A 21,312-nucleotide genomic window follows, 5' to 3' on the forward strand; every position below is an offset into this window, starting at 1 on the left:
ACATTTTCTTTGCGGCTTTGACTGCCATCTCATAGGACCTCATAAATTCTCTATAAGATGTTCTAGTTGCTTTGTCTCGAGTACGCCGCCACTGCCTCTCTAGTCTGAGTCCTCGCTTCATCTGCCGTAACTCCGTGTTATACCATGGTGCTTCGAGCGGGGGCACAGAGGACACCGAGATACGATCTCATCGATGGCTCTGGAAAGTCTGTCATACCAAGACTCTGTCAGGTCATCCAGGGAATCGCCAGGAGGCCAGGGATTCTGAAAAGCTATCTGGAACCGTTCCGGGTCCATCTGGCTCTGTGGGTGAGCTAAAATATGCTCACTGCCTAAATGGGCTTGGGGTGGGACAGCCACATGAGCCTTGAGGGCATAGTGGTCGGACCATGGCACTGCTTCAGCAGTAATGCCGTCCCCTAAAACTTCCGCCGCAAAGATCAAGTCTAACATGTGCCCCGCCTGGTGAGTGGGCGTTGTAACAATTTGGGAGAGTCCCAGTGCTGCCATGGATGACACTAGGTCCATCGCCTGACTGGAGGTTGCGTCATCGGCATGAACATTGAAGTAACCCAGGATCAAAAGCCTTGGGTACTCCAATGCCCAGCCTGTTACGGCCTCCATCAGGGACGGTAAGGTGCCAGCCGGTGTGTTAGGCGGATGGTACACCAACCAGATCGCCAACACCTCCCCAACGTCCCACGCCAGACTGGCACATTCAATGCCCTTAATCTCCAGGGCCGGGAGAGCCCGGAAAGAGTAAGCCTCTCATATGAGTAGAGCCACCCCTCCTCCCCCACCCGCTAGTCTGTGACTGGTGAAAGACTGCGTATCCTGGAGGGGCCATCTGGGAGAGAGCTACAGTCTCCCCATTGCGTACCCAGGTCTCAGTCACACAAACCAAGTCCACATTCTGCTCAAGCAAGAACTCCCGCAGGGTTGAGGTCTTATTGTTAATGGACCTGGCATTGCATAACACCAGTGACGGAGGCGAGTAATTCAGCCTGGCCCCACTACCTATCACTGTCGGGATGGGACGCAGGCTGGAAGGGGGCCGAGCACCATTATGTCTCGGCCTCCTTCCCTTATAATTCTGTCTGTTCCCACCGTCATACATTCCCCTCACCAGCCGTACTGAAATCCCCAGGCCGGTCATCCCTGCCAGTCTCCGCCACAGCCTCAGACCTGCTATAGATAGGCCCGGTTCACCACCCTACTCCACTCCCCAACCCTCTCTTCTCACCCCAATCAATCAATTCTCCATTTAGGCTACCCTGCTAATAATTTATCCAATAGTTAATTTAATCTAAAAAACCCCACCCCATAATCTTCCCTTTAATTCATTACCTAAAAAATTTAATTAATTCTACTGGCTCCTTAATTGTAAAAAATCCCTCCCAATCAATTACCCTTCCCAATTAATTTGCCAAAGATATAAAATTCCTCAAATAGCCAATCAATTAATCAATAATCTAAATTAATTAACCAATAAAATTTTATTAACAATCCATTTAGCAGTCAGCAGTTCTCTCTTGATACATTAGCAGTTAAGATCAGGTTAGTTAAAAAGTACTGGGTAAAAGCGCTGCAGAACTTAATGTGCAAGGTGTTCTAAAATGCAGAGTGTGCCTAGCTCGTGGGCATTCTCAAAGTGCAATAGTGCTGTCCGAACTCCAGGCGGCCCGCACACAGCCCAGGGGACCGGGGGGGGGGGGGCAGAAGCCTTCCCGCATTCCCCCAGCCATGCAGCCAAGCCATTTGAAGGAAGATAATGTGCCCATTTCCCAGCTTTTTTTCTGTATACAGCTGACAGCCATACAATTAAAACAACTGTTTTGCTTGCACCACAATAAGGGAAGTTAGAAAATCTGATAGTCTCTGGAGTTGAATTAGAACTATTAAAGAAGGGAAGCAGTCCTAGCTGTCATGGCCCTTGCCAACCAGCTCAGCAAATCAGACTTATAATTCTCAGAGGAAGAGCCTGAGGAGTCAACGCCCTCTGCTGAGAAGGACCAGGGAGAGCTGGACATGGCTGAAGACACCTGCTGTCAGGGGTCCTGCAGCATCATAAGCTATCCTGTCAGAGCTTGCAAGGGAGACCTTGCCACTGGCCCCTGGTCCATAGCCCCTCAGGGGATGCTCTCACTCTGCAGGAGTGGTGGCAGCAAAGGCTCAGATCAAGGTGGCCACCAGAGGAACAAAGTACTTGCCTGGCTGCATGCAACCCAATCCCAGAGCCAGACAGTGAGAATACTTTTTTGCAGGATCCTGGCCCATGAAAGTGCAACTGTGGGACCTCAGTGGCTGCCAGCATGGCAGCTGAATCCAATGACTTCCCAACCTGTTTAAGCCAAGGCATGGGAAAGCTGCCTTGCTGGGTCAGTGGTCCCCTAGGCACAACCCTGTGTGCCAGCTCCTTGCCTCCAGTTCCTTGCCTTCTGTTCCAGCTCCTGGCTGCCTGCAGGTATCGCTGCTTCCAAGCCTCGCTGTCTGGCCCTGAATACACTGCTTTAGAGATCTGATGGGGCAAGCCCATGAAGTGCAGGACATTGGTTTAGGGCTCTTTCCCTTCCTATTCAGTTTCTGAGATATGTTTGGGGAGCTCTGGAGTCGCAGTTTCTCTGCTTGTGTGTTGCGGGGGGGGGGGGGTCCTCTGGACACACAATTTCTCTGTTTGCTTGTGTGTTGTCACTTGGCAAGAAAGGTTCCTATGAGGCCTAAAAAAAATTCTAGTTGCAGGAATGTACTATGACACTCTCAACTGAAAGGTGGTGCCTTTTCTTCAGAGGAAGAGGCAGTATGGTATAATCTGAATCTCCACTCTGCCATTGAAGCTTGCTAGGTGATGCCGGTCTCACACTTGCAGCCTAACTTACCTCACAGGGTTGTTGTGAGGATAAAATGGAGGTGAGGAGAATGGTGGGAGCCACTTTCGATCCCCAATGCGAAGAAAGGCAGTGTATTACAGAATGAATAAATAAGACTCTCGCTACTGCTACAATGTGAGTAACTTATTTATGTATTTATAAATGGATCACCCAATCTTTGAGTATGCAGGGTTCTGGGTGATGTACAACAGAAGTTAAAAATGTCAAAATATAACATTGTTAAAATTAATAAATAAGTCATTCCTTACATTCTTAAAATAATCTCCAGATGACGTTCTGGTGTTGCTGCCTCATGGACAGGGTAGGAGGAGACAGGAACACAAAAAAAGGCGGAAGAAAAAAGGTCCATCTCTTGGTCATAGGTAGACTGATCAAAACAAACTCAATATTTTATTTGTGTTTGTGTATACACAACAGAATGTACTTAAACTGAATAGTAACAGCTGTTTCCAACTGAATAGTAACAGCTGCTCTGAATAAATCTCTTGTTATGTTTTTTATGATTCAGGCATGTTCAAGCCCAGAGAAATATTCTTTGGTTTCTAGTTGGCTAAAGGGAAGTGTCTTAGGGGAGAAGCTTGTAACCCTGGCTGATGATCTGTGCAACACAAGCCTGAAAACCACAGTTGCCTCAGTAGAATCCTTCCACTCAGAAAAATGGGTCCTACTAAGCCTAGTGTTATCACAGCTTATAAAAAACGGTAGGGGACTTTGGCTTTCTTTGAAAATAATTAACTGTACAGGGGGGGTTCTTAGGAATAACAAATGTTTTAATATCACAGGCCTGGCAATGGTGGGAAGAGTGAGACACTGACACTGTTAAGCCAAACCTAGGATTATATGCAAATAAGCAGTCAAGGTTTCTAATATGTGGAATGTAGCATCACTGGATTCACTTAAAGGAGTACATGATTGTTTCAGATCAAGTTAACTCATGTGGTAGAATGTTCAGGGTGCAGGATATGCAGAGCTTTTATTGACCATGGAGCAATTTAACAGTTCTTTTCTATCAATAGAGTCTTTGATTGGTGAAGTTTACGTCAAAAGGATAATTGATAAACTTCAAGCAGCTCTTTCTAAAGCAAAGGATCTTTCAGAAGCTGGAAATACTGAGACATCTGTGTCATTCATCTGTGATGTAGCATCTAACTTCTTTAGCTCAGTTAAAGGATGCTTATTGATGCCATCATCAGAAGATTTGTTGTTCACCATTTTTCAGTTGTGTGCAAAAAGCCAAGCTACAACCTATTTGTCAGGTATGTTTCCATTTAGCCAGATCAGCTGCTTATTGCTGATTCTTTGCGGGGCGGGGATCTCCAATATGTGGCATTACTTCTTCCACCTGCTCCAGCAGGCAGGAGAAGGAAGGCCATCCTTCTTGCTCCAAAACGTTCTGACTTCATTCTCCAGTCATGGGATTCTTCCTAAGGTTTTTAGAAGATATAAAAAAAATTGGTTGTGAAATCAGGACAGCATAAAATCCTTCGAAAGCAAGGTACAGACTGGATTCTGTTCTTAATCATAGCACTGAGGTAAAGAGATTAACATTTGCCATTATGCTCAGTGTAGTTCAGCAGTTAAAACACTGTACCATTTTCTTTCACTGATGTAGATTTCCTTGTAAATAAGCTGAAGCACACTTGGATGTGTGGGTTGACATCACTTGTGCATCAGCTTGGTGGTATGCATAAAGAGAACACTTTCCTGCAGAGATCTGCATTCTGGGTGAAGAACCAGCTTCAGTCATCTGTGATGGATGTTAAAAGGTAGCTACATAGTTTTATGGCTTGTTTCCTCAGACTAGTACAGATTTCACAGATTTTGCTTTTGTATTTTATTCTTCGTGTAAAGTGCTGGTTTCCTTTCATGTCAGTCTACAGGTTTTGATTTCTACGGTCAGTGATTTGCTAACTGAACTATTGGAAGCTGCTGAAATTTCTGCTTATATTTTGAAAGACTACATTGAATGGCTGACCCCAAGCAAATGTGAATGGGAAAAGATGCATGAATCCCTATCTACTGAGGTACAGAATAGATTTATACTGTGCAATGCGGCCTCACATTACCAAAGAAAATTTGTGCTGTGAACTAAAAATCTGTAAGAGATGAAAGCTTGAATATGGAGAGTTCAAACATACAATAAAAGCATGTATATTACTCAGGAAATGTTTTCAAATATAAAAATGTACATGTTCTCCATTACTGAAGAAAGATAAATAGTTAACCCCAAAGTTATAGGCCTTGCACATTAGCTGGTTGATGTTAGAGACCTTGTGCACCTCCACCTTCCATTTCAGGATGCCCCACAGATGCTCAATAGGGTTTAGGTCTAGATACATGCTTGGCCAGTCCTTCACCTTTACCCTCAGCTTCTTTAGCAAGGCAGTGATCATTTTGGAGGTGTGTTTGGGGTCGTTATCATGTTGGAATACTGCCCTGTGGCCCAGTCTCCGAAGGGAGGGGTTCATGCTCTGCTTCAGTATGTTACAGTACATGTTGGCATTCATGGTTCCCTCAGTGAACTGTAGCTCCCCAGTGCCGGCAGCACTCATGCAGCTCCAGACCATGACATTGCTACAGAGCTTGAAGGGGTGGGGGGTAAGCCTGTCAGTGCTCAGACCATACGCCGCACACTGCATCAAATTGGTCTGCAGGGCTGTCGTCCCAGAAGGAAGCCTCTTCTAAAGATGATGTGTGAGAAAGCCCGCAAACAGTTTGCTGCAGACCAGCAGAGGATATGGATTTCTGGAACCATGTCCTGTGGTCCGATGAGACCAAGATAAACTTATTTGGTTCAGATTGTGTCAAGCGTGTGTGGTGGCAACCAGGTGAGGAGTACAAAGACAAGTGTGTCTTGCCTATAGTCAAGCATGGTGGTGGGAATATCATGGTCTGGGGCTGCATGAGTGCTGCCGGCACTGGGGACAAGACCCTACCACTTGCCGCCATGATCAATGCCCATCATGGCTGGTAAAAGCATGCAGCAATGAGGTATGAACTCCCCTGCAGTAGATTATCAACTTGTCCCTCTCAGCAGGGACATTCCCAGAGACTTTGAAGGAGACTGTGGCCTGTCCTCTTTTGAAGAAACCATCTTTGGACCCCATGGTCCTTGCAAACTTCTGCCTAGTTTTGAACCTCCCATTCCTGGGCAAGGTAGTGGAGAGACGCTGCCATCCTGGATTCCTTTTGCCCTGCCCATGGGATGGAGATGGCATTGGTTGCCTTGGTGGAAGGTTTTCAGAGGCATCTGGATCGAGGTGATTTGGCACTGCTGATTCTTCTTGATCTGTTGGCAGCGTTCAATATGGCCGACCATGATGTGTTGGTGTACCACCTTGCTAATGCGGGGATATGGGGGCTGGCCTTTCAATAGCTGGTCTCCTTTCTCCAGGGTCAGGGACAGAGGGTGGCACTTGGGGAGAACCGCATTAGAATCTGGGGTGATCCAGACAGCGATTCTCTCCCTGATGTTATTTAACAGCTATATTTCACCCCCTTGTTCAGATCATCTGGATATATAGACTGTGGTGTCACCAATATGTGGATGACACCCAGCTCTATCAGTTAATGAATGGCTGCCCAGGCACAGCCCTGGTGGAACTGGGTTGGGCATTACAAGCTGTGGCTGGATGGTTGCAACAGAGCCGGCTGAAATTGAATCCATTCAAGATGGATGTCATGTAACTAGGCTGCAAGTGACTGGGTTTGGAGATCAGACTTCCATCCTTTGATGGGGCTCCATTGGTGCCTAAGGGTTGAAGAGCCAGGGAGTTCTCCTGATGCCTCTCTGACTATGGAGGCCAAGGTTACTACTACTGCCAGATTGGCCTTTTTTCATCAGAGGAAGGTCTGGCAGTTTGTCCCATATCTCACCCCCCACAACCTGGCCACAGTGACCCATGTGACGGTCACTTCCAGGCTAGACTATTGTAACTCTTTCTACGTGGGGCTGCCCTTGGCCCTGCTGTGGAAACTCTAGCTGGTGCAAAATGCAGCGTCACAGATTTTGATGACATCGCCTGTGCGGGCCCAGATCCATCCTGTGCTGTGCAAACTGTACTGGCTGCCCATCGAGTACCAGATCCGGTTCAAGGTGCTGGTTCTTACCTTTAAAGCCGTATATGGCCAGGGGCCAGAATACTTTTGAGACCGCCACTCCCTGTATTAGCCCCGTCAGGCATCAAGATTCAACATCTTCTGGTGGTTCCTGGCCCCTGAGACATCCAACTAGCCTCAACCTGGGCAGGGCCTTTTCAGCCAGGGCCCCTGCCTAGTGGAATAAGCTGCCACTGGAGGTCTGGGCCTTGCAGGACCTGTTTCAGTTCTGCAGGGCTTGTAAGACAGCGCTCTTCCACCAGACTTTTAGCTGAGGCAGTAGACATCACCTGCTGTTGCCCCCCCCCCTTTTTAATTCTAGCAATCACAATCTGTTCTTGACTGATAGGTTGTTATTGTTGAGGCGGAGTTTTTAAGCTAATTTTAGAATTGGTTTTACTGCTTTAACTATTGTACTGAATCACATTTTATTTAAAGAATTGTTTAGCTTTGATGGAACCCACTCTGAGCCTGTCTTGCTGGGAGGGCAGGATATAAACCGAATGAAATAAAATAAATAAATAAATAGTCTTGTTTCAAAAGTAATATATTGAAAATGTTGTGTAATTGTTTGGAAAATTTAGCATTTAATTTTCATTTGTTGTATGTTGTCCTAGTGGTTAAAAAAACCTCTTTTGGAAGGACGGCTGAGTATGAATGGTCAGATTTCTGGAACAGACTCAAGGCTTTGTATCATGGATAAACTTCCAAGCCATCTGTGCACTACAGCATTGTTAAATAGAGTGACACTGTTGATATTGGGGAAAAGAAAATTGTTTGAAGACCAGGACAAGGAAAGAAGCAAACTTGAAAGTCTCAGTAAGTAACAACAAAAAAGGAAAATCAAACTTATAAAATAATTGATATTTTAAGAACTGATATTTTTTAAAGTTATGAATTGGTAAGGTTAATTTTTAGTTACAATAATCCACTTCTATATTGTGCTTTCTATGGCTTGCTGTTTCTTGAAGCTGTGATGGACTTAAAGCACTGTGGGTATTTTGCTGCTCACTCAACTTTCTCATGCACATTCTGTTAATTGGCAGGAGAGAGATGAGTTTTCTGTACACAAAGCTGCCTCCTAAGTTGAATTGAATGGAGAAAAGTGCATGTGTGGAAGCTCTTTGTGTCTTTAGAATGCTCATGTGAACAAAAGCAGACCAATGTAGTCCATTGAATGGTATGCTGAATTTAAAACAAGGAAAAAGGGAATGTCAGCATAAGAACATAAGAGAAGCCAATGGCCCATCCAGTCCAACACTCTATGTCACACAGTGGCCCGCTGTCTATGCTTGTAGCTGCCACCACCTCCTGTGGCAGTGAATTCCACATGTTAATCACCTTTTGGGTGAAGAAGTACTTCCTTTTATCCGTTTTAACCTGACTGCTCAGATCTTAGTTGGAATTCTATCTGTAAAGATCCTGGTGAACTAAGATTCTACTGAGACTAAAGCATTGTGGTTGGATCCAGTGGGTTCCATTCTGCTTTTGTTTTGCCTTTGCTTTGAAAGAAGAAGACTTAGCAAAAGGGGAGTCATTGGATTGGATCCCACAGAGCTGTTCTTTTACAGAGATACTCTTCACCTTTATCAGAGGAAGACATTTTTGCATCAGGGGAAGGGTACCAAAGGAAAGCACCACCACTAATGGAATGGATCTATAGTAGGGATGGGAACAAACCAGGGGAAATGGTGGTTCGTTTTGTGATTGGTTTGATTTCTGACCCAGTTCATTTGGTTTGGGTGGTGTAAAAGTCACTGGGAGTCTTCAGCAGGCTCTCCTCCACCTAACTCTCCAAGTTTGAATTTGGAATGTCTGAGTTATAGCCCCCCAAAGAAGGTGTGCCCAGGAAAGCTCAGCTTCAGCTCTCACAACAACTCTTCCTGATTAGCTCCTGGAGCTGCCAGTCAAGCTGCTATGGGTGTTGCTAGGGCTTCCAGAAGTCCACCCCTAGTGTTGCTTGGAATTGATTGAATCAACGCCAGACTGCCTGGGAAAACAAACTACAAAAGAAAAAGAAAACAAACACCAAGTTCTGGACTGGTTCATAGTGAACCACAAATTAATCTGATTCATGCACAAATTTTGTGGTTCAATTCATGCCCATGCCTAATCTACAGGGTCCAGACCAGTCCGCTTGGGGGGAAAGGTGGTCAGTGGATCCAACACAGCGTGTATTATATGATAACAGCAGTAATCTACAGCCATCTTTCCTCAGTGACTTAATATACAAATTTACATTTTGAACTGGGCATTTCATTCTTTTTCAAATATTTATTATGGAATGCTTTATGCTGTTTACATTTTTCTTTAGTTGCAGAACAGCTTTATGCATTACAGTGGATTGAAGAACTAGCAAACCCACCATGCCTGCTTCTTGAATTTCTTCATAAGCTCCAACTCATGAATATTTCATCTGAGAAATTATGTGTTCTTAGTAATATTCCCTGTCTGTTACAAATCTTATTTAGAAGGTAAGTGTGTGTGTGTGTGTAATATTTATGTATATGAATTGGTAACTACGTTTGTTTCTTTCTAGCAGATGTTCTGTCATTTTGCCTCTTTGGATATAATTTTCCTTATCTTCAAAGTATTGTTGTCTTGTGAATTCTTCATGGAAGAACATATTTTTATTTCCTAAACAAATGAGGTATCATGGATTTCTGTTCTTTCATAGATCAAAAGAGAGTGGAAGACTTTGGGCCTTAACTTTGGCTAAATTGATAAATACAAAGAATATTTCATCCTGTGATATAAAAGCCCTTTTCAATACAACAGAAAGGTAATATGCTCTCAGTTCTTGGCCTCATTGTGGGATCAGCTTTTCTTCACTGATTGCCAAAAAAGGATGTGCTGGGGATCATGGTACTTGGATGTACAAGTCTTGTGGGATAGGCACTGTAGTGGGTGGGGAATGGTTGATAATGAATGAAAAAGCTGGCTGGGTCCAGCACTCTGTCTGCTGCTGGCACATTGAGAAAGCAGGAATTGTCACAGTGAATTTAATACTAGAAAGAGAAGCAGTATTCTAGTTTCAATAGAGTGACAGGGACAAAATCACATATTAGCTATCATATCACTATAGTGTTTGGATGTTCTAACTTAGTTGCAGTTTGGAGCTAAGATGGCAATTTTATTTCACTTTATTTGTATCCTACTTATGCTCTCAGGAGCTTGGGGAAGCAACATCTTTCTTCCTGCCTGCATTTTATCCTCACAACCCTATATGGTAGGTTAGGCTTAGAGAGAGTGATTGGCCCGAGGTCACTCATTGAACATCATGGTTGAATGGGTTCCCCAACTCGTAGTTACTCTGATCATCATCACAATGATGATAACGTTAATACCACTACCAGTACCATTACTAATATTCAGGGCTTTTTTTGTAGAAAAACCTCAGCAGGAACTCATTAGTATGTGAGGCCACACCTTTGACATCACCATCATTTGCATACTAGGCCACACCTCTGACATCACCAAAAGTGCTAAAATATCTTTATTGAGGTGTGGTGACCAGAATTGTACACAATACAATTCTGGTTACCACACCTCAAAAAAGATATAGCACTGGAAAAAGTCCAGAAATATATAGGCATATATATATATATATATATATAGCCATCCCAGAAAAAAAAATCAAATTCCAACACACTACTTGATCACAAGAGCAAGCATGATGTAGTGCTGAAAGAAAGAGAGAAAGAAAGAGAGAGAGAAAGAGAGAGAGAAAGAAAGAAAGAAAGAGAAAGAAAGAAAGAAAGAAAGAAAGAAAGAAAGAAAGAAAGAAAGAAAGAAAGAAAGAAAGAAAGAAAGAGAGGGGGAGTGGAAAATAAAGCAAATACAGAAAAAAAAGACTGACAGAAAGAAAAAAAATGAATGAAAGGGGGGAGAGAAAGAAAGAATAGACATCAGATGTTTGAGAGCCGCAAGACATGAAGGTCAGATTTTGAAAGCTGCAAGATAGGAAGAAAGGGGGGAGTGGGAAAAAGGCAAACAGGGAAAAAGAAATATTGACAGACTGACAAAGAAAGAGTGGGAAAGTGGAAAATAAAGCAAATAGACAGAAAGAAAAGAAGAAAGAGGGAGGGAGGGAGAAAAAAAGGCAAATGCAAAAAGAAATATTGATAGAAAAACTGACAGAAAGAAAAAAGTGGGAGAGTGGAAAATAAAGCAAATAGAAAATAACACTTGACAAAAAGAAAAAATGAATGAATGAAGGGGGAAAGAGAGAAAGAATGGGGATGGGAGCAACTCACCTGTAAAACTGCTGACTCTCAGGAAGCCCCGTGGAGTCCTGCCAGCACGTACAATGTTGGGAGGCCCCCACGAACACACGGCTGGGCCTCTGGAGTCCCGTCAATGCACGCGATGTCAGGAGGCCCCCACGCAGGCGCAGCTGGGCCTTCGGAACCCCGCTAGTGTGCACGACATTGGGAGGCCCCTGCAAAGGCGCAGCTGGGCCTCTAGAGTCTGTTGATGCACGTGACATTGGGAGGGTGCCCAACAAACGCTGCTCAGCCCCCTGAGCCCTGCCAGGCATCTGGGAAGTGAGCTGGAACGCTGCCCAGGCCAGTCGGAACAGCGTTCTGGTGCGTTCCGGCTCAAAAAAAGCCCTGCTAATATTAGTTTGCAAGATTTTTACCCTGCCTTTCTGCCTGCTTAGGGCCACCAAGGCAGCTAACAAATTAAAACATGCATGCACCTACTACCCTGGCTGTCAGATGTGACAAAGATTTGCTCCAAGGAAAACTCAAAATATTTAATAATTATTATATCACTGCAAACATTATTTGAAGCATTTGGGATGGTTTTGTGATCAAAGAATATAGAAGCAGAGGTGCCTGCTCCTTTAAAACATCTTTAGCATTTCTTGTTCCTTATGTATTTTCATCCTATTTTCCTGAATGTTTGCTTTCCCTGTTATGTAGACTCCTGTCTATTGCATATAAATATTGTGCGCTTATTTGTAGACATCCTTCACAAAATTTTGCAATGAAAACTGCATATGAAGTCTTATTTCTCTGTTCCATGGCTCCTCCAGTCTACTATATATTTAAATGTAATCAGTATTTATTTCCATATTCACTTTGTCTTATTTCCTTGGACAGTTTTTTTCCTTTAACAGAAGGCAACTTGCACACACTTCAGAATCTGTCTCCATTTTTACTTGAAGAAGATAAAGAAGAGCTTGTCATTCAATGTACTGCTAAACTTATGACGTGTGACAAAATTGAGCTTTCTGAGATTGACGGTCAGTCCCTTATTTTTTTCTCCAGTGGTGCCTTGAATTACAGAGGCAGGGTTTTCAATGCATACATTTAATCTGATGTTTATTTGCTTTTGTTTTTCAAGGTCATATGAAAACTCCTTAAGGGTCATAATTCTGTCTATTGACCTGTGGATTTAATTTGTTCACTTTATTTCTAGATGCATACTGTTTATTTTACAGGAGCCCCTAACAGACGGATCAGGTGTAAATAAGCTTCTTGTAAATAGTTTTCAATTTAGTATGAGATGCAAAAGTTTGTGTTTTTTTCTTCAATTTAAAAAACATTTTTATTAAACATATCAAACTTAGTTACAGTAAGACATAGTGTGTGACTTAGTTACAATATCTTTCTTGTTCAAATACAAAAATTTCAGTTTATCAGAAAAACAGGAAGAAAGGAATAATACAATTAATAATAATACTAAAAAAGAATTAAAAGTACAGCATTCGTGTGTAATTCGGATTCTGTGGTACCACTTGTTCTGCTAAATATTCCACAATTGGAAACCAGACTGCCACAAATTTCATTTCATATTTTTCCGCTGATAATGCCAACAAATTACTTGATATTTTGCTTAGTACAAAATTTTTCCATAACCATTCAGTTAGTGTTGCCATTCAGTTATTGTAGGTAGAGAAGGCATTCTCCCAGAAAATGAAGTTTAACAATAAGATAGAGTTTGTAAGTCAGTTCTGTGCAACAGTAACAGAATGAAATAGCTAGGACTTTCAGAATTTTAAAAGGAAGCTTTAAGTCACACAAATTTACATTAAGAGAAGATACAGCACAACCTTGTTCTGGCATAGACCTGTAAAATAAAGACAGATGCTGAATATTGGAAATTGTTTACATCTCTTCTCTTTCTTCATTAGTTCATTCTGATCTTTGTTTTCTTGTTATGTGCCAGGACACTTAATATAACCTTTTAAACTTAGTATATGATTCTGTTATATAGGACCTTTTGGATATCTTGCTATTTTAAATTCTTGTTTGAGTGGTGGAAACATTGATTGTGGAGAACTAATGCCTGGAATATTAAAAATCATTATATCTTGGCGACATGATTATGAAGACATCTTTCTTTTTAGCTGGTGGGTGATTTTTGTGTACTTTCTTATTAGGATTACATTGTTATACATTTGCAGTCATAGTGTTTACTAGATTTGCTCTGGAACTCTCTTCTGTTGAAAGTTTTGGATGAAGAGCTATTTTTTTGGGCAAAGGAATAACTCCTTCACATAGAGGAAGTGAAAATCTGAGATCTCCAGTATAGAAATATAAGCCTTCTCAGAAAGCAAGGTTATACAATGCAATAATATTATTAAGGAGCAGCTTAATAAGGTTCAAAAATAAAGATTCTTTGCATATATAAACATGCACTTATTTTCTTAACTCTCCTTCTTCATGCCCAAGCAATCTAAAGGAAGAAAGTCCTCAACTACTCGGTTTCAATATTGAGATGATGCGTTTCTTTTCTCTGTTGCTGAAAACCTCTTCTTCTCTGCTGGACAGTGAGTGGGATTTTGTCATGTGTTCCATGCTGGCTTGGTTAGAAGTAAGTAACAAATATAATTGCTGAAAATGGTATCATTACTTCTCTCTAAAGGCTTAAACTTACTGATGTTTTTCTCTTTTAATCCACATGGAGGCAGTGCTACCATAGGCTAGCATGTAAACCACCCTGCTTGAATAACATGGTTACAATGTTATTCCATATGAGCTCAAGCTAGTCTTATTTACCAAATTGTCTGCCAGATTAATTAACATTTGATTGGTCTCTTTCTCACAGTACTTATAAATATTTTGCCTGTTCAAAGATATGTATGGACAAATGGGAAATTTGCAAGAATTTATTTTCCCTCCCATTATTTTCTCTTTTTCTAATCTGAAAGCCCCCATAGCCCCTCTCTTTTACCTACGTTCTTCTGTCTTTCCCAGCCACCAGCCAGCTTTCCTTCCTTTCTCTCCTCCTGACAGCCTCTACTTAGAAAAACTGTGGCCTACTTGCGGATACTGGGCCAGGCACAGTTCATGATGGGGAACCCCAAGTACTTGCAGAGGACACCTCATTTTCCATGTATGCACTTACTCATGCTATTTTCTCTTTTCAGCCTCTTGGCACCACCATATCCTTGCCATTCCCTGCTTCCTACTCTCCATTCCACCAATCTACCAGCCTACCTTTTTTTCTGCTACCGATCTCCTGCTATGCTTATTGTTTATTTCATTTATATCCCACTTTCCTCTACAATGGACACCCAAAGCAGCTTATATATTTCTTCCATTTTATCCTCACAATAATCCTGTGAGGTAAATTAGGTAAGAATGGGCAACTAGCCCAAGGTCATTTAGTGAGCTTCCACAGCAGAGTGATGATTTGAACCCTACTCTAACCACTACCAAACACTGGCTTCCATGGAATAACTGCCAGGCTTGGGTAGGTCATGCAAGTCACCCAGTAGTTGCTGGCAGGCCTGGCCCTGATGAGTACACCCTTAAAGGCCAAAGTAGCCCTGGAAGCAGCTCTACATTTCTGTCCACCTTTTTCTGACACAAACGAAGGCTTGAAGGGTGGCAGTACTGGTGTGGTTGCCTAGTAATGATGACTGAGGGTATTTGCTTTTTAAGTTATGAGTGTTACATCTGTTATTTGAGAGGCAGGCTTTAATGTCTCAGTGTATTTTTTTTAAAATCAGATTTTTCTGCAAATCTGGGATGTTTTTCAGGTTCATATATCTGTCTTATCTCTTTGTTCTACTGCTTCAGACTAACACGGCTGCCCACCTGGATCTATCTTCATATCCCAGTTACTGAATTTAAGAACCATCAGAATTAGCCATGTTAAGAATTAGATGTATGGACAAATGGGAACCTACCAGGGACATGTGGGATGAATTTTCCTCTTCCCCACTAGTTCCTTCTTTTTCTTCCTTGAGAGCCCCCATAACTCCTCTCCATTTAACTGCCTTCTCTCCTTCCCATCTGCCAGCCAACCTATGTTTATTTTCTCCCCATCTTCAGTTTTCCACCCTACCCTACCCCAGCACCCTCTGCCAGAAAAACTATGGCCAAGTTGTGTGGTAATGATTGCTACAAGGATTTACAAAGAGCACCCATTTTTCCCATCTCAGCCTCCCCACATTATTTCCTCTTTCCCTTTACCTGACAACCCCCATATCCTCAGCCTTCTCAGCTTCTTTCTGTCCGTTCCACACACCATTCTGAAACTCTAAACAATACACTGCACTGACTTTTATCTGCCCCTCTAGCTGTAATTATTACTTATTTACTTCATTTATAGCCCATCTTTGCTTGCAGGCTTGAAAGAGAAAGGCAATCCTGTGCCGGACAGTCTATGATGTGGGAGGATCGATGACACAGCCCCTTCTCCGCAAGCGTGGCATGTTTTCAAACATCCACGCCTCAGCCCATGAACTGATCAGACAATCAGGACATCTTAGCTAATTGTCACCAGCAGATTAAAACAAATTAGGGAGACTCCCAAGGATGGTTATCTTAATAGCCAAAAGTCACAGGTAAACAAGCAAACTGCCTCTAGCAGGCAGGGCCAGGGGCCTGCAAAAAACTTGCAGACTTTAGGAAGCTGATAAGCCCAAATAACATCAAGGCTTAATGGCAGCTATTCTTTACAACCATGATGCAGGAGAAGCCAAACCAGCATTTTTCAGTTCTGTTCTATTGGACCCAAAACTTTTCAGGATTTCTGAAAAAATTCATACCATACTGGTATTTGGATCTGGGATTTTTTGGAAATCCCATTTTTTGGGGGGTGGGGGAGGGGTCAATAAAAAAAACAGTTAAAAAACCTTTAAAAAAACACACCCAAAGTTTGTTTTTAGATTTTAGATTTTTTTGCAAACCAGGAGTGCTTTTCAGGTTTGTTAAAAGATCTATCTTGGCCCTTCATAGGCCCAGTCTCCAGATTTAAGTATATTTCACCAACTTTACTATTAGAATATACAAACAGGAATCCTTAAATGCTTGTGAGGGGCATCTTATTTTCCCCTTCCCCACTATTTTCTCTTACCCATCACTGAAAGCCTCCATAGTCTCTCTCCTTTTCCTGCTGTCTTCTGTCCTTTCTACCTCATAGCCAACCTACCTTTATCTGTCCCTTTGTCCTTCCCCCCACCCCAGCAGCCTCTACATAGGAAAGCAATGGCACATTTGTGTAGTTCTAGATGCTGGGCCAAGCACACATGCATGTTAGGAAACAGTCAAGGATTTGAGGGGGAACATCACTTTCCCTTGTATCCTTCCCACATTTATTTCCCCTCCATCTGGTAATCCCCATATCTTCCCTTTCCCTGCCTTAATTCTCTTGTTCTCAGCCATTTACCAACTTACCTTTTATCTGCCTCCCATATCTACTATATTTATCATTTATTTCCTTAATTTATACCTCACCTTTCTGCTCACTGGGGATCATAGCAGTTTATATCATTCTCCTTTCCTCCTTTTTATCTTCACAGCCCTGAGAGGTAGATTAGGTTGAAAGTATGTGTCTGGAACATCACCTAGTAGGTTCCATGGTAAATTAATGATTTGAATTCAGGTCTCCCAGACCCTGCTCTAAAGCTCTAACCATTATACCACATGCATTTTCATAGGATGGTTGCTGTTGGCCAGGCAATTGGCCAGGCCTAGGTGAGTCATGAGAGTGGAATTAAGTCATCTAATGATTGTTGATAGGCCTAATCCTGATAAGTCCTCTCTCAAAGGCTCTGCTATCCTGCTTTTTATTGACAGAAACCAAGCCTAGAATGCTGTGGTTGCCTATAGCAATGGCCACTGAAGGCGTCTGTTGTTTAAAACTACAGGTGCTCCTTTTGCCATTTTCTTCTCTTCCCCACCCCTATTTTTAAAAAGATTTCAGATTTTTTTGCAAACTTGGGACATTTTTCAGGTTTGTAGAAAGATCTGTGTTGTCCATTAGCGTAACTGGACTGAAGTATCCTCAGGTTCAGCCTGCTTGGCTATTAGATTCAAGTGGAAACCCACAAAGATTTACGGGAGGCATCTCATTTTCCCACTGTTTCCTCTTTCCTTTTTCTGAGAAGCCCTGTACATAGCCTCTTCCCTTTTTCTGCTTCCTGCTTTACTTGTAGAGTTGTCAGCCTCCAGGTAGGGCATAGAGATCTCCAGGAATCACAGCAGATCTCCCAAAAGCAGCGATTAATCCTGCCTTTAGGGTTGCCAGCTTCAGGTTGGGAAATTCCTTGAGATTTGGGGGTGGAGCCTTGGAAGGGCAAGGTTTGTGGAGGGAAGTTGATCTCAGCAGGATATAATATTACAGAATCCATTTTCTCCAAGGGAACTGATCTCTGCCATCTGGAGAACAGTTGATCTGCTTCGTGGTCTCTGTGCAGTCCCACACATGGGTTATCCGCCAGGATCAAACCCGACCTCGGAGAGTTCAAAGCAATCTTGGAGCATTAATTTTGGCGCGCACTTCCTCTCGTCCCGGGGAGGAGGCATCCGCTGCGCATGCCTAGACGAGAGGGAGGCGCTTCACCCACCCAATTTCTTCTTTACCGCCGCCCGGGATACACCTACCTCGCTGAGTCTCTTCTATTCATCATGATCTTCATCCTTTACCTGTGCTATTTCCTCACTGTTTTCCTCGCCGTTCGTCCTTTTCTTCAACACTGGTATCGTAAAAAAAAAAAAAAAATCTTACTATCCCTCTTCTTCTTTTGGCCTTCGTCCCTCCTTTCCCTCCCCCCCAGGCGGATGAAAGGAAAAGACAAAATCACTTTTAAAAAGTGTGTTCAGTGCGCCTCAAAAATCCCATCTACCGACAGACATTCTTTATGCCTTTTCTGTCTGGGTGAGGCTCATCGTACTGACACTTGCCTGCATTGCAGCCAGTTTGGGAAGCAAGCAAGGAAAAACCGCGCGACTAGACTCAGAAGTCACTTGTTAGAGTCCTCCGTGCACCCTACTATGTCCCATACTTCGGGATCCCAAACCTCGCCATCTTCCCTATCTATGCAAAAGGAAGTGGCTCGACCGGCAGCTTCCGTGGCCTCGGTTCCTAGCAAACTTAAGTCTGGGAAACATTCGAAGAAGTCTGACGATTCTAGGAAGAGACATCGCACAGAATCGACTTCTAAAGACCCTTCGACTTCGACATTACCAAAAACTAAGACTAAGACAAGCCATAGATCCTTGGATTCAAAGTCTCCGACAATGACTTCCGCATCGCACCCGACTATCAGCACCGCGACCTCGGTACAGACAGCACCGACTCCATTGGAAGCCTCGGCGCCCATCGATGCCATACCTCTTGAGGTTGTACATATTCTTTCTTGGTCCCCTTCAGTTCACGGATCTTTACCAGACAAGATCCTCGACACTGAATCTCCAGATTCCATCAGAAGTCAGCGCTCAACCATTCTTGGCGCACACTCATTCCAGGAGGTCTCCATGCCCACTAAACAACAGGTAGTGACACCCGCATCTCCACTCCTAAGGGAACCCTCGACACCGAGAGAGCCATCCACTCGAGTTCGAGCCGAGAAATCTTGAAGCCGTCACAGGGAACGCTATTATTATTATAGCCCATCGAGGTCCAGGTCACCATCTCCTCGCAGGTACCGAAGATATTATAGATCACCATCGTCGGATTCCCATCGATATCGATACCGTGAAGACCTTCGATGCCGTGAAGACTCTCAGTACCGTGAGGTATTATACCATCCTTCGCATCAGGATCAGGCATATCGGGATGACCGTCCTTGGTACCGTGAAATTCCTTCACATCAAGAGCAGGCATACTGTGAAGATCGTCCTTGGTACCATGAAAGTCCCTATCGTCACCCTAAACACTACACTATGGTGTCGAAGCCACTGTCTCCAACCAGATCGACCTCAGTGTGTTCAGTCTCTCCTAAACAACCGGAACAGCCTCCTCTGTTGACCAAACAAACTGCTACAATAACTAAGCCTCTTGAGACACCCATCGAAACCCAAGAAGAGTCCGAAGCTGAGCAATCCGACTCATCCCACTCCACAGCCTCAGCTCCTCCGTCACCGGCATCTGACATTATCAAACCTGCTGACCTTTCACCCTCAGAGGGTTCCAAATCCTATCTAGATCTGTTATCTAATATGGCAAATTCTCTTAACATCAAGCTGACTACTGATGCACCTAGAGTTTCGGATGTAGCCCACGATTTACTGCATGCAGACCTGCCAGCAGGTTTTCTTCCGATGCTTCCAGTTCACCTGGAAACCTTGAAAGAGGCTTGGGACAAACCCGCTTCACTGCCACCCACATTGAAACGAGTTGAATCCCTTTACAAAATTCATGCTCCTGAATCGAAATTTCTTTTCAATCATCTGGCCCCAAATTCCATGATAGTGCATTCATCCTCAAAATCAAAACAAACAAGACACCCAGTCCCACCCGAAAAGGAAGGCAAGAAATTGGATACTCTAGGAAGAAACATGTATTCTCTTACCACCGCCACAACAAAAATCCACAATTGTATGGCCTATTTTTCAGCATATGCTTTCAACCTGACCTCCCTACTTAACACCTTGGTTCCTTCCTTACCGGATGCAGCACAGAAGCAGGCTTCACACCTCCTTCAGGAACTTACTAGGGTCAGCAAGCAGCAAATTAACAGTGTGTCATGCTGTGGCATGTTCATCTAGGACTATGGCCTCATTGATTGCCCTACGCCTGCATGCATGGCTTAGGTCCTCGTCACTGCAGCCTGACATCAAATTCAAAATAGAGGACGTCCACAAACCTCAAAAAAGTCAACTCCGGCCCCAAAGCAGTCTCTTTTACTTCTTCCCTCTACCTCTCAATCAGCCACAATACCATCCAGATGCCACCACCAGACTACAACCATTCTACCCCATGTGGGAATCCATAACATCGGATTCGTGGGTCCTGGCAATTATCCACAGGGGTTACAGCATAGAGTTCGATTCAACTCCAAAATTCCACAGGTTCATACCTACTCCCCCCTCTCCTCCTCTACAATCAGAAATCGCCACCTTGCTGGACAAGGGAGCTATAGAACCAGTTCCACCGCAGTTCCATCACACGGGATTCTACTCCCGTTATTTTCTGGTCCCAAAGAGAGACGGGGGCTGTGCCCTATACTGGATCTTCGAAAACTCAACCTTCATATTCGCTACAAGAAATTCTGCATGGTCACTCTACAATCTATTCTACCACTCATTCCAGAGCAGGCCTGGATGGCGTCGATAGACCTACAAGATGCCTACTTCCATCTCACCATCAGTCACCATCACAGAAGATTCCTCAGGTTTGCTGTCGGAGAGCAGCACTATCAATTCTGCTCTTTTCCCTTCGGTCTCTCTACAGCACTGAGAGTCTTCACGAAATGTATGGTGGTGGCAGCAGTACTCCGGCAACAACAGGTCTCCATTTACCCTTATATAGATGATTGGCTGGTCGTATCCCAAACAAGGGAACAACTTCAGAAGGACATTTCATCTACCCTGTCCCTCCTGTCTGCACTAGGTCTTCACGTCAATCATGCAAAATCCAACCTGAATCCCACTCAGAACATACAATTTATAGCAGCGTGCCTGTCAACGATATCTCACAAGGCCTATCTTCCAGCAGACAGAGTGCAGCATATCCATATCTGCGCTTTTAGAGCAGACCCGCCATACACCAGTTTCCATCATGACAGAGTCATTCTACGCCCTGACCCCTCCTTTCTACCAAAGGTGGTCTCAGCGTTTCATCTGGGGAAGCCTTCAACTTTACCTGCCTTTTTCCAACGCCCTACCGATGCAGGTCAACGAACTTTACATAACCTGGACATACGTAGTGCCCTTGCCTTTTATATTGAAAGGACACGCCAGTTTCGAAAGGACACTAGACTCTTTATAGCATACGCAACCCACAATCAAGGCACTAAAATCTCAACACAGAGATTTTTTAAATGGATTGTGGCTGCTATTACATTATGCTATAGACTGGCAAAACAGCCTATACCTGAACATTTATGAGCTCACTCTACTAGAGCCGTTGCAACCTCAAC

General features: G+C 43.5%; 1 protein-coding gene across 4 annotated transcripts in view; it reads left to right on the forward strand.

Moving 5' to 3' along the window:
- Positions 1–21,312, forward strand: part of LTN1 (listerin E3 ubiquitin protein ligase 1) — a 62,069-nt gene that overhangs the window by 22,026 nt on the left and 18,731 nt on the right. For all 4 annotated transcript variants that reach the window (XM_060234360.1, XM_060234362.1, XM_060234363.1 and 1 more), the window contains exons 12-21: positions 3,397–3,589; positions 3,905–4,144; positions 4,501–4,654; positions 4,762–4,912; positions 7,604–7,805; positions 9,301–9,460; positions 9,664–9,768; positions 12,095–12,237; positions 13,212–13,347; positions 13,670–13,811. In XM_060234360.1, the coding sequence (XP_060090343.1) occupies positions 3,397–3,589; positions 3,905–4,144; positions 4,501–4,654; positions 4,762–4,912; positions 7,604–7,805; positions 9,301–9,460; positions 9,664–9,768; positions 12,095–12,237; positions 13,212–13,347; positions 13,670–13,811 (1,626 nt within the window). The remainder of the gene's footprint in view (positions 1–3,396; positions 3,590–3,904; positions 4,145–4,500; positions 4,655–4,761; positions 4,913–7,603; positions 7,806–9,300; positions 9,461–9,663; positions 9,769–12,094; positions 12,238–13,211; positions 13,348–13,669; positions 13,812–21,312) is intronic.

This window comes from Heteronotia binoei, chromosome 3, assembly GCF_032191835.1.
Source record: "Heteronotia binoei isolate CCM8104 ecotype False Entrance Well chromosome 3, APGP_CSIRO_Hbin_v1, whole genome shotgun sequence".
In the NCBI taxonomy this organism is placed as follows: Eukaryota; Metazoa; Chordata; class Lepidosauria; order Squamata; family Gekkonidae; genus Heteronotia; species Heteronotia binoei.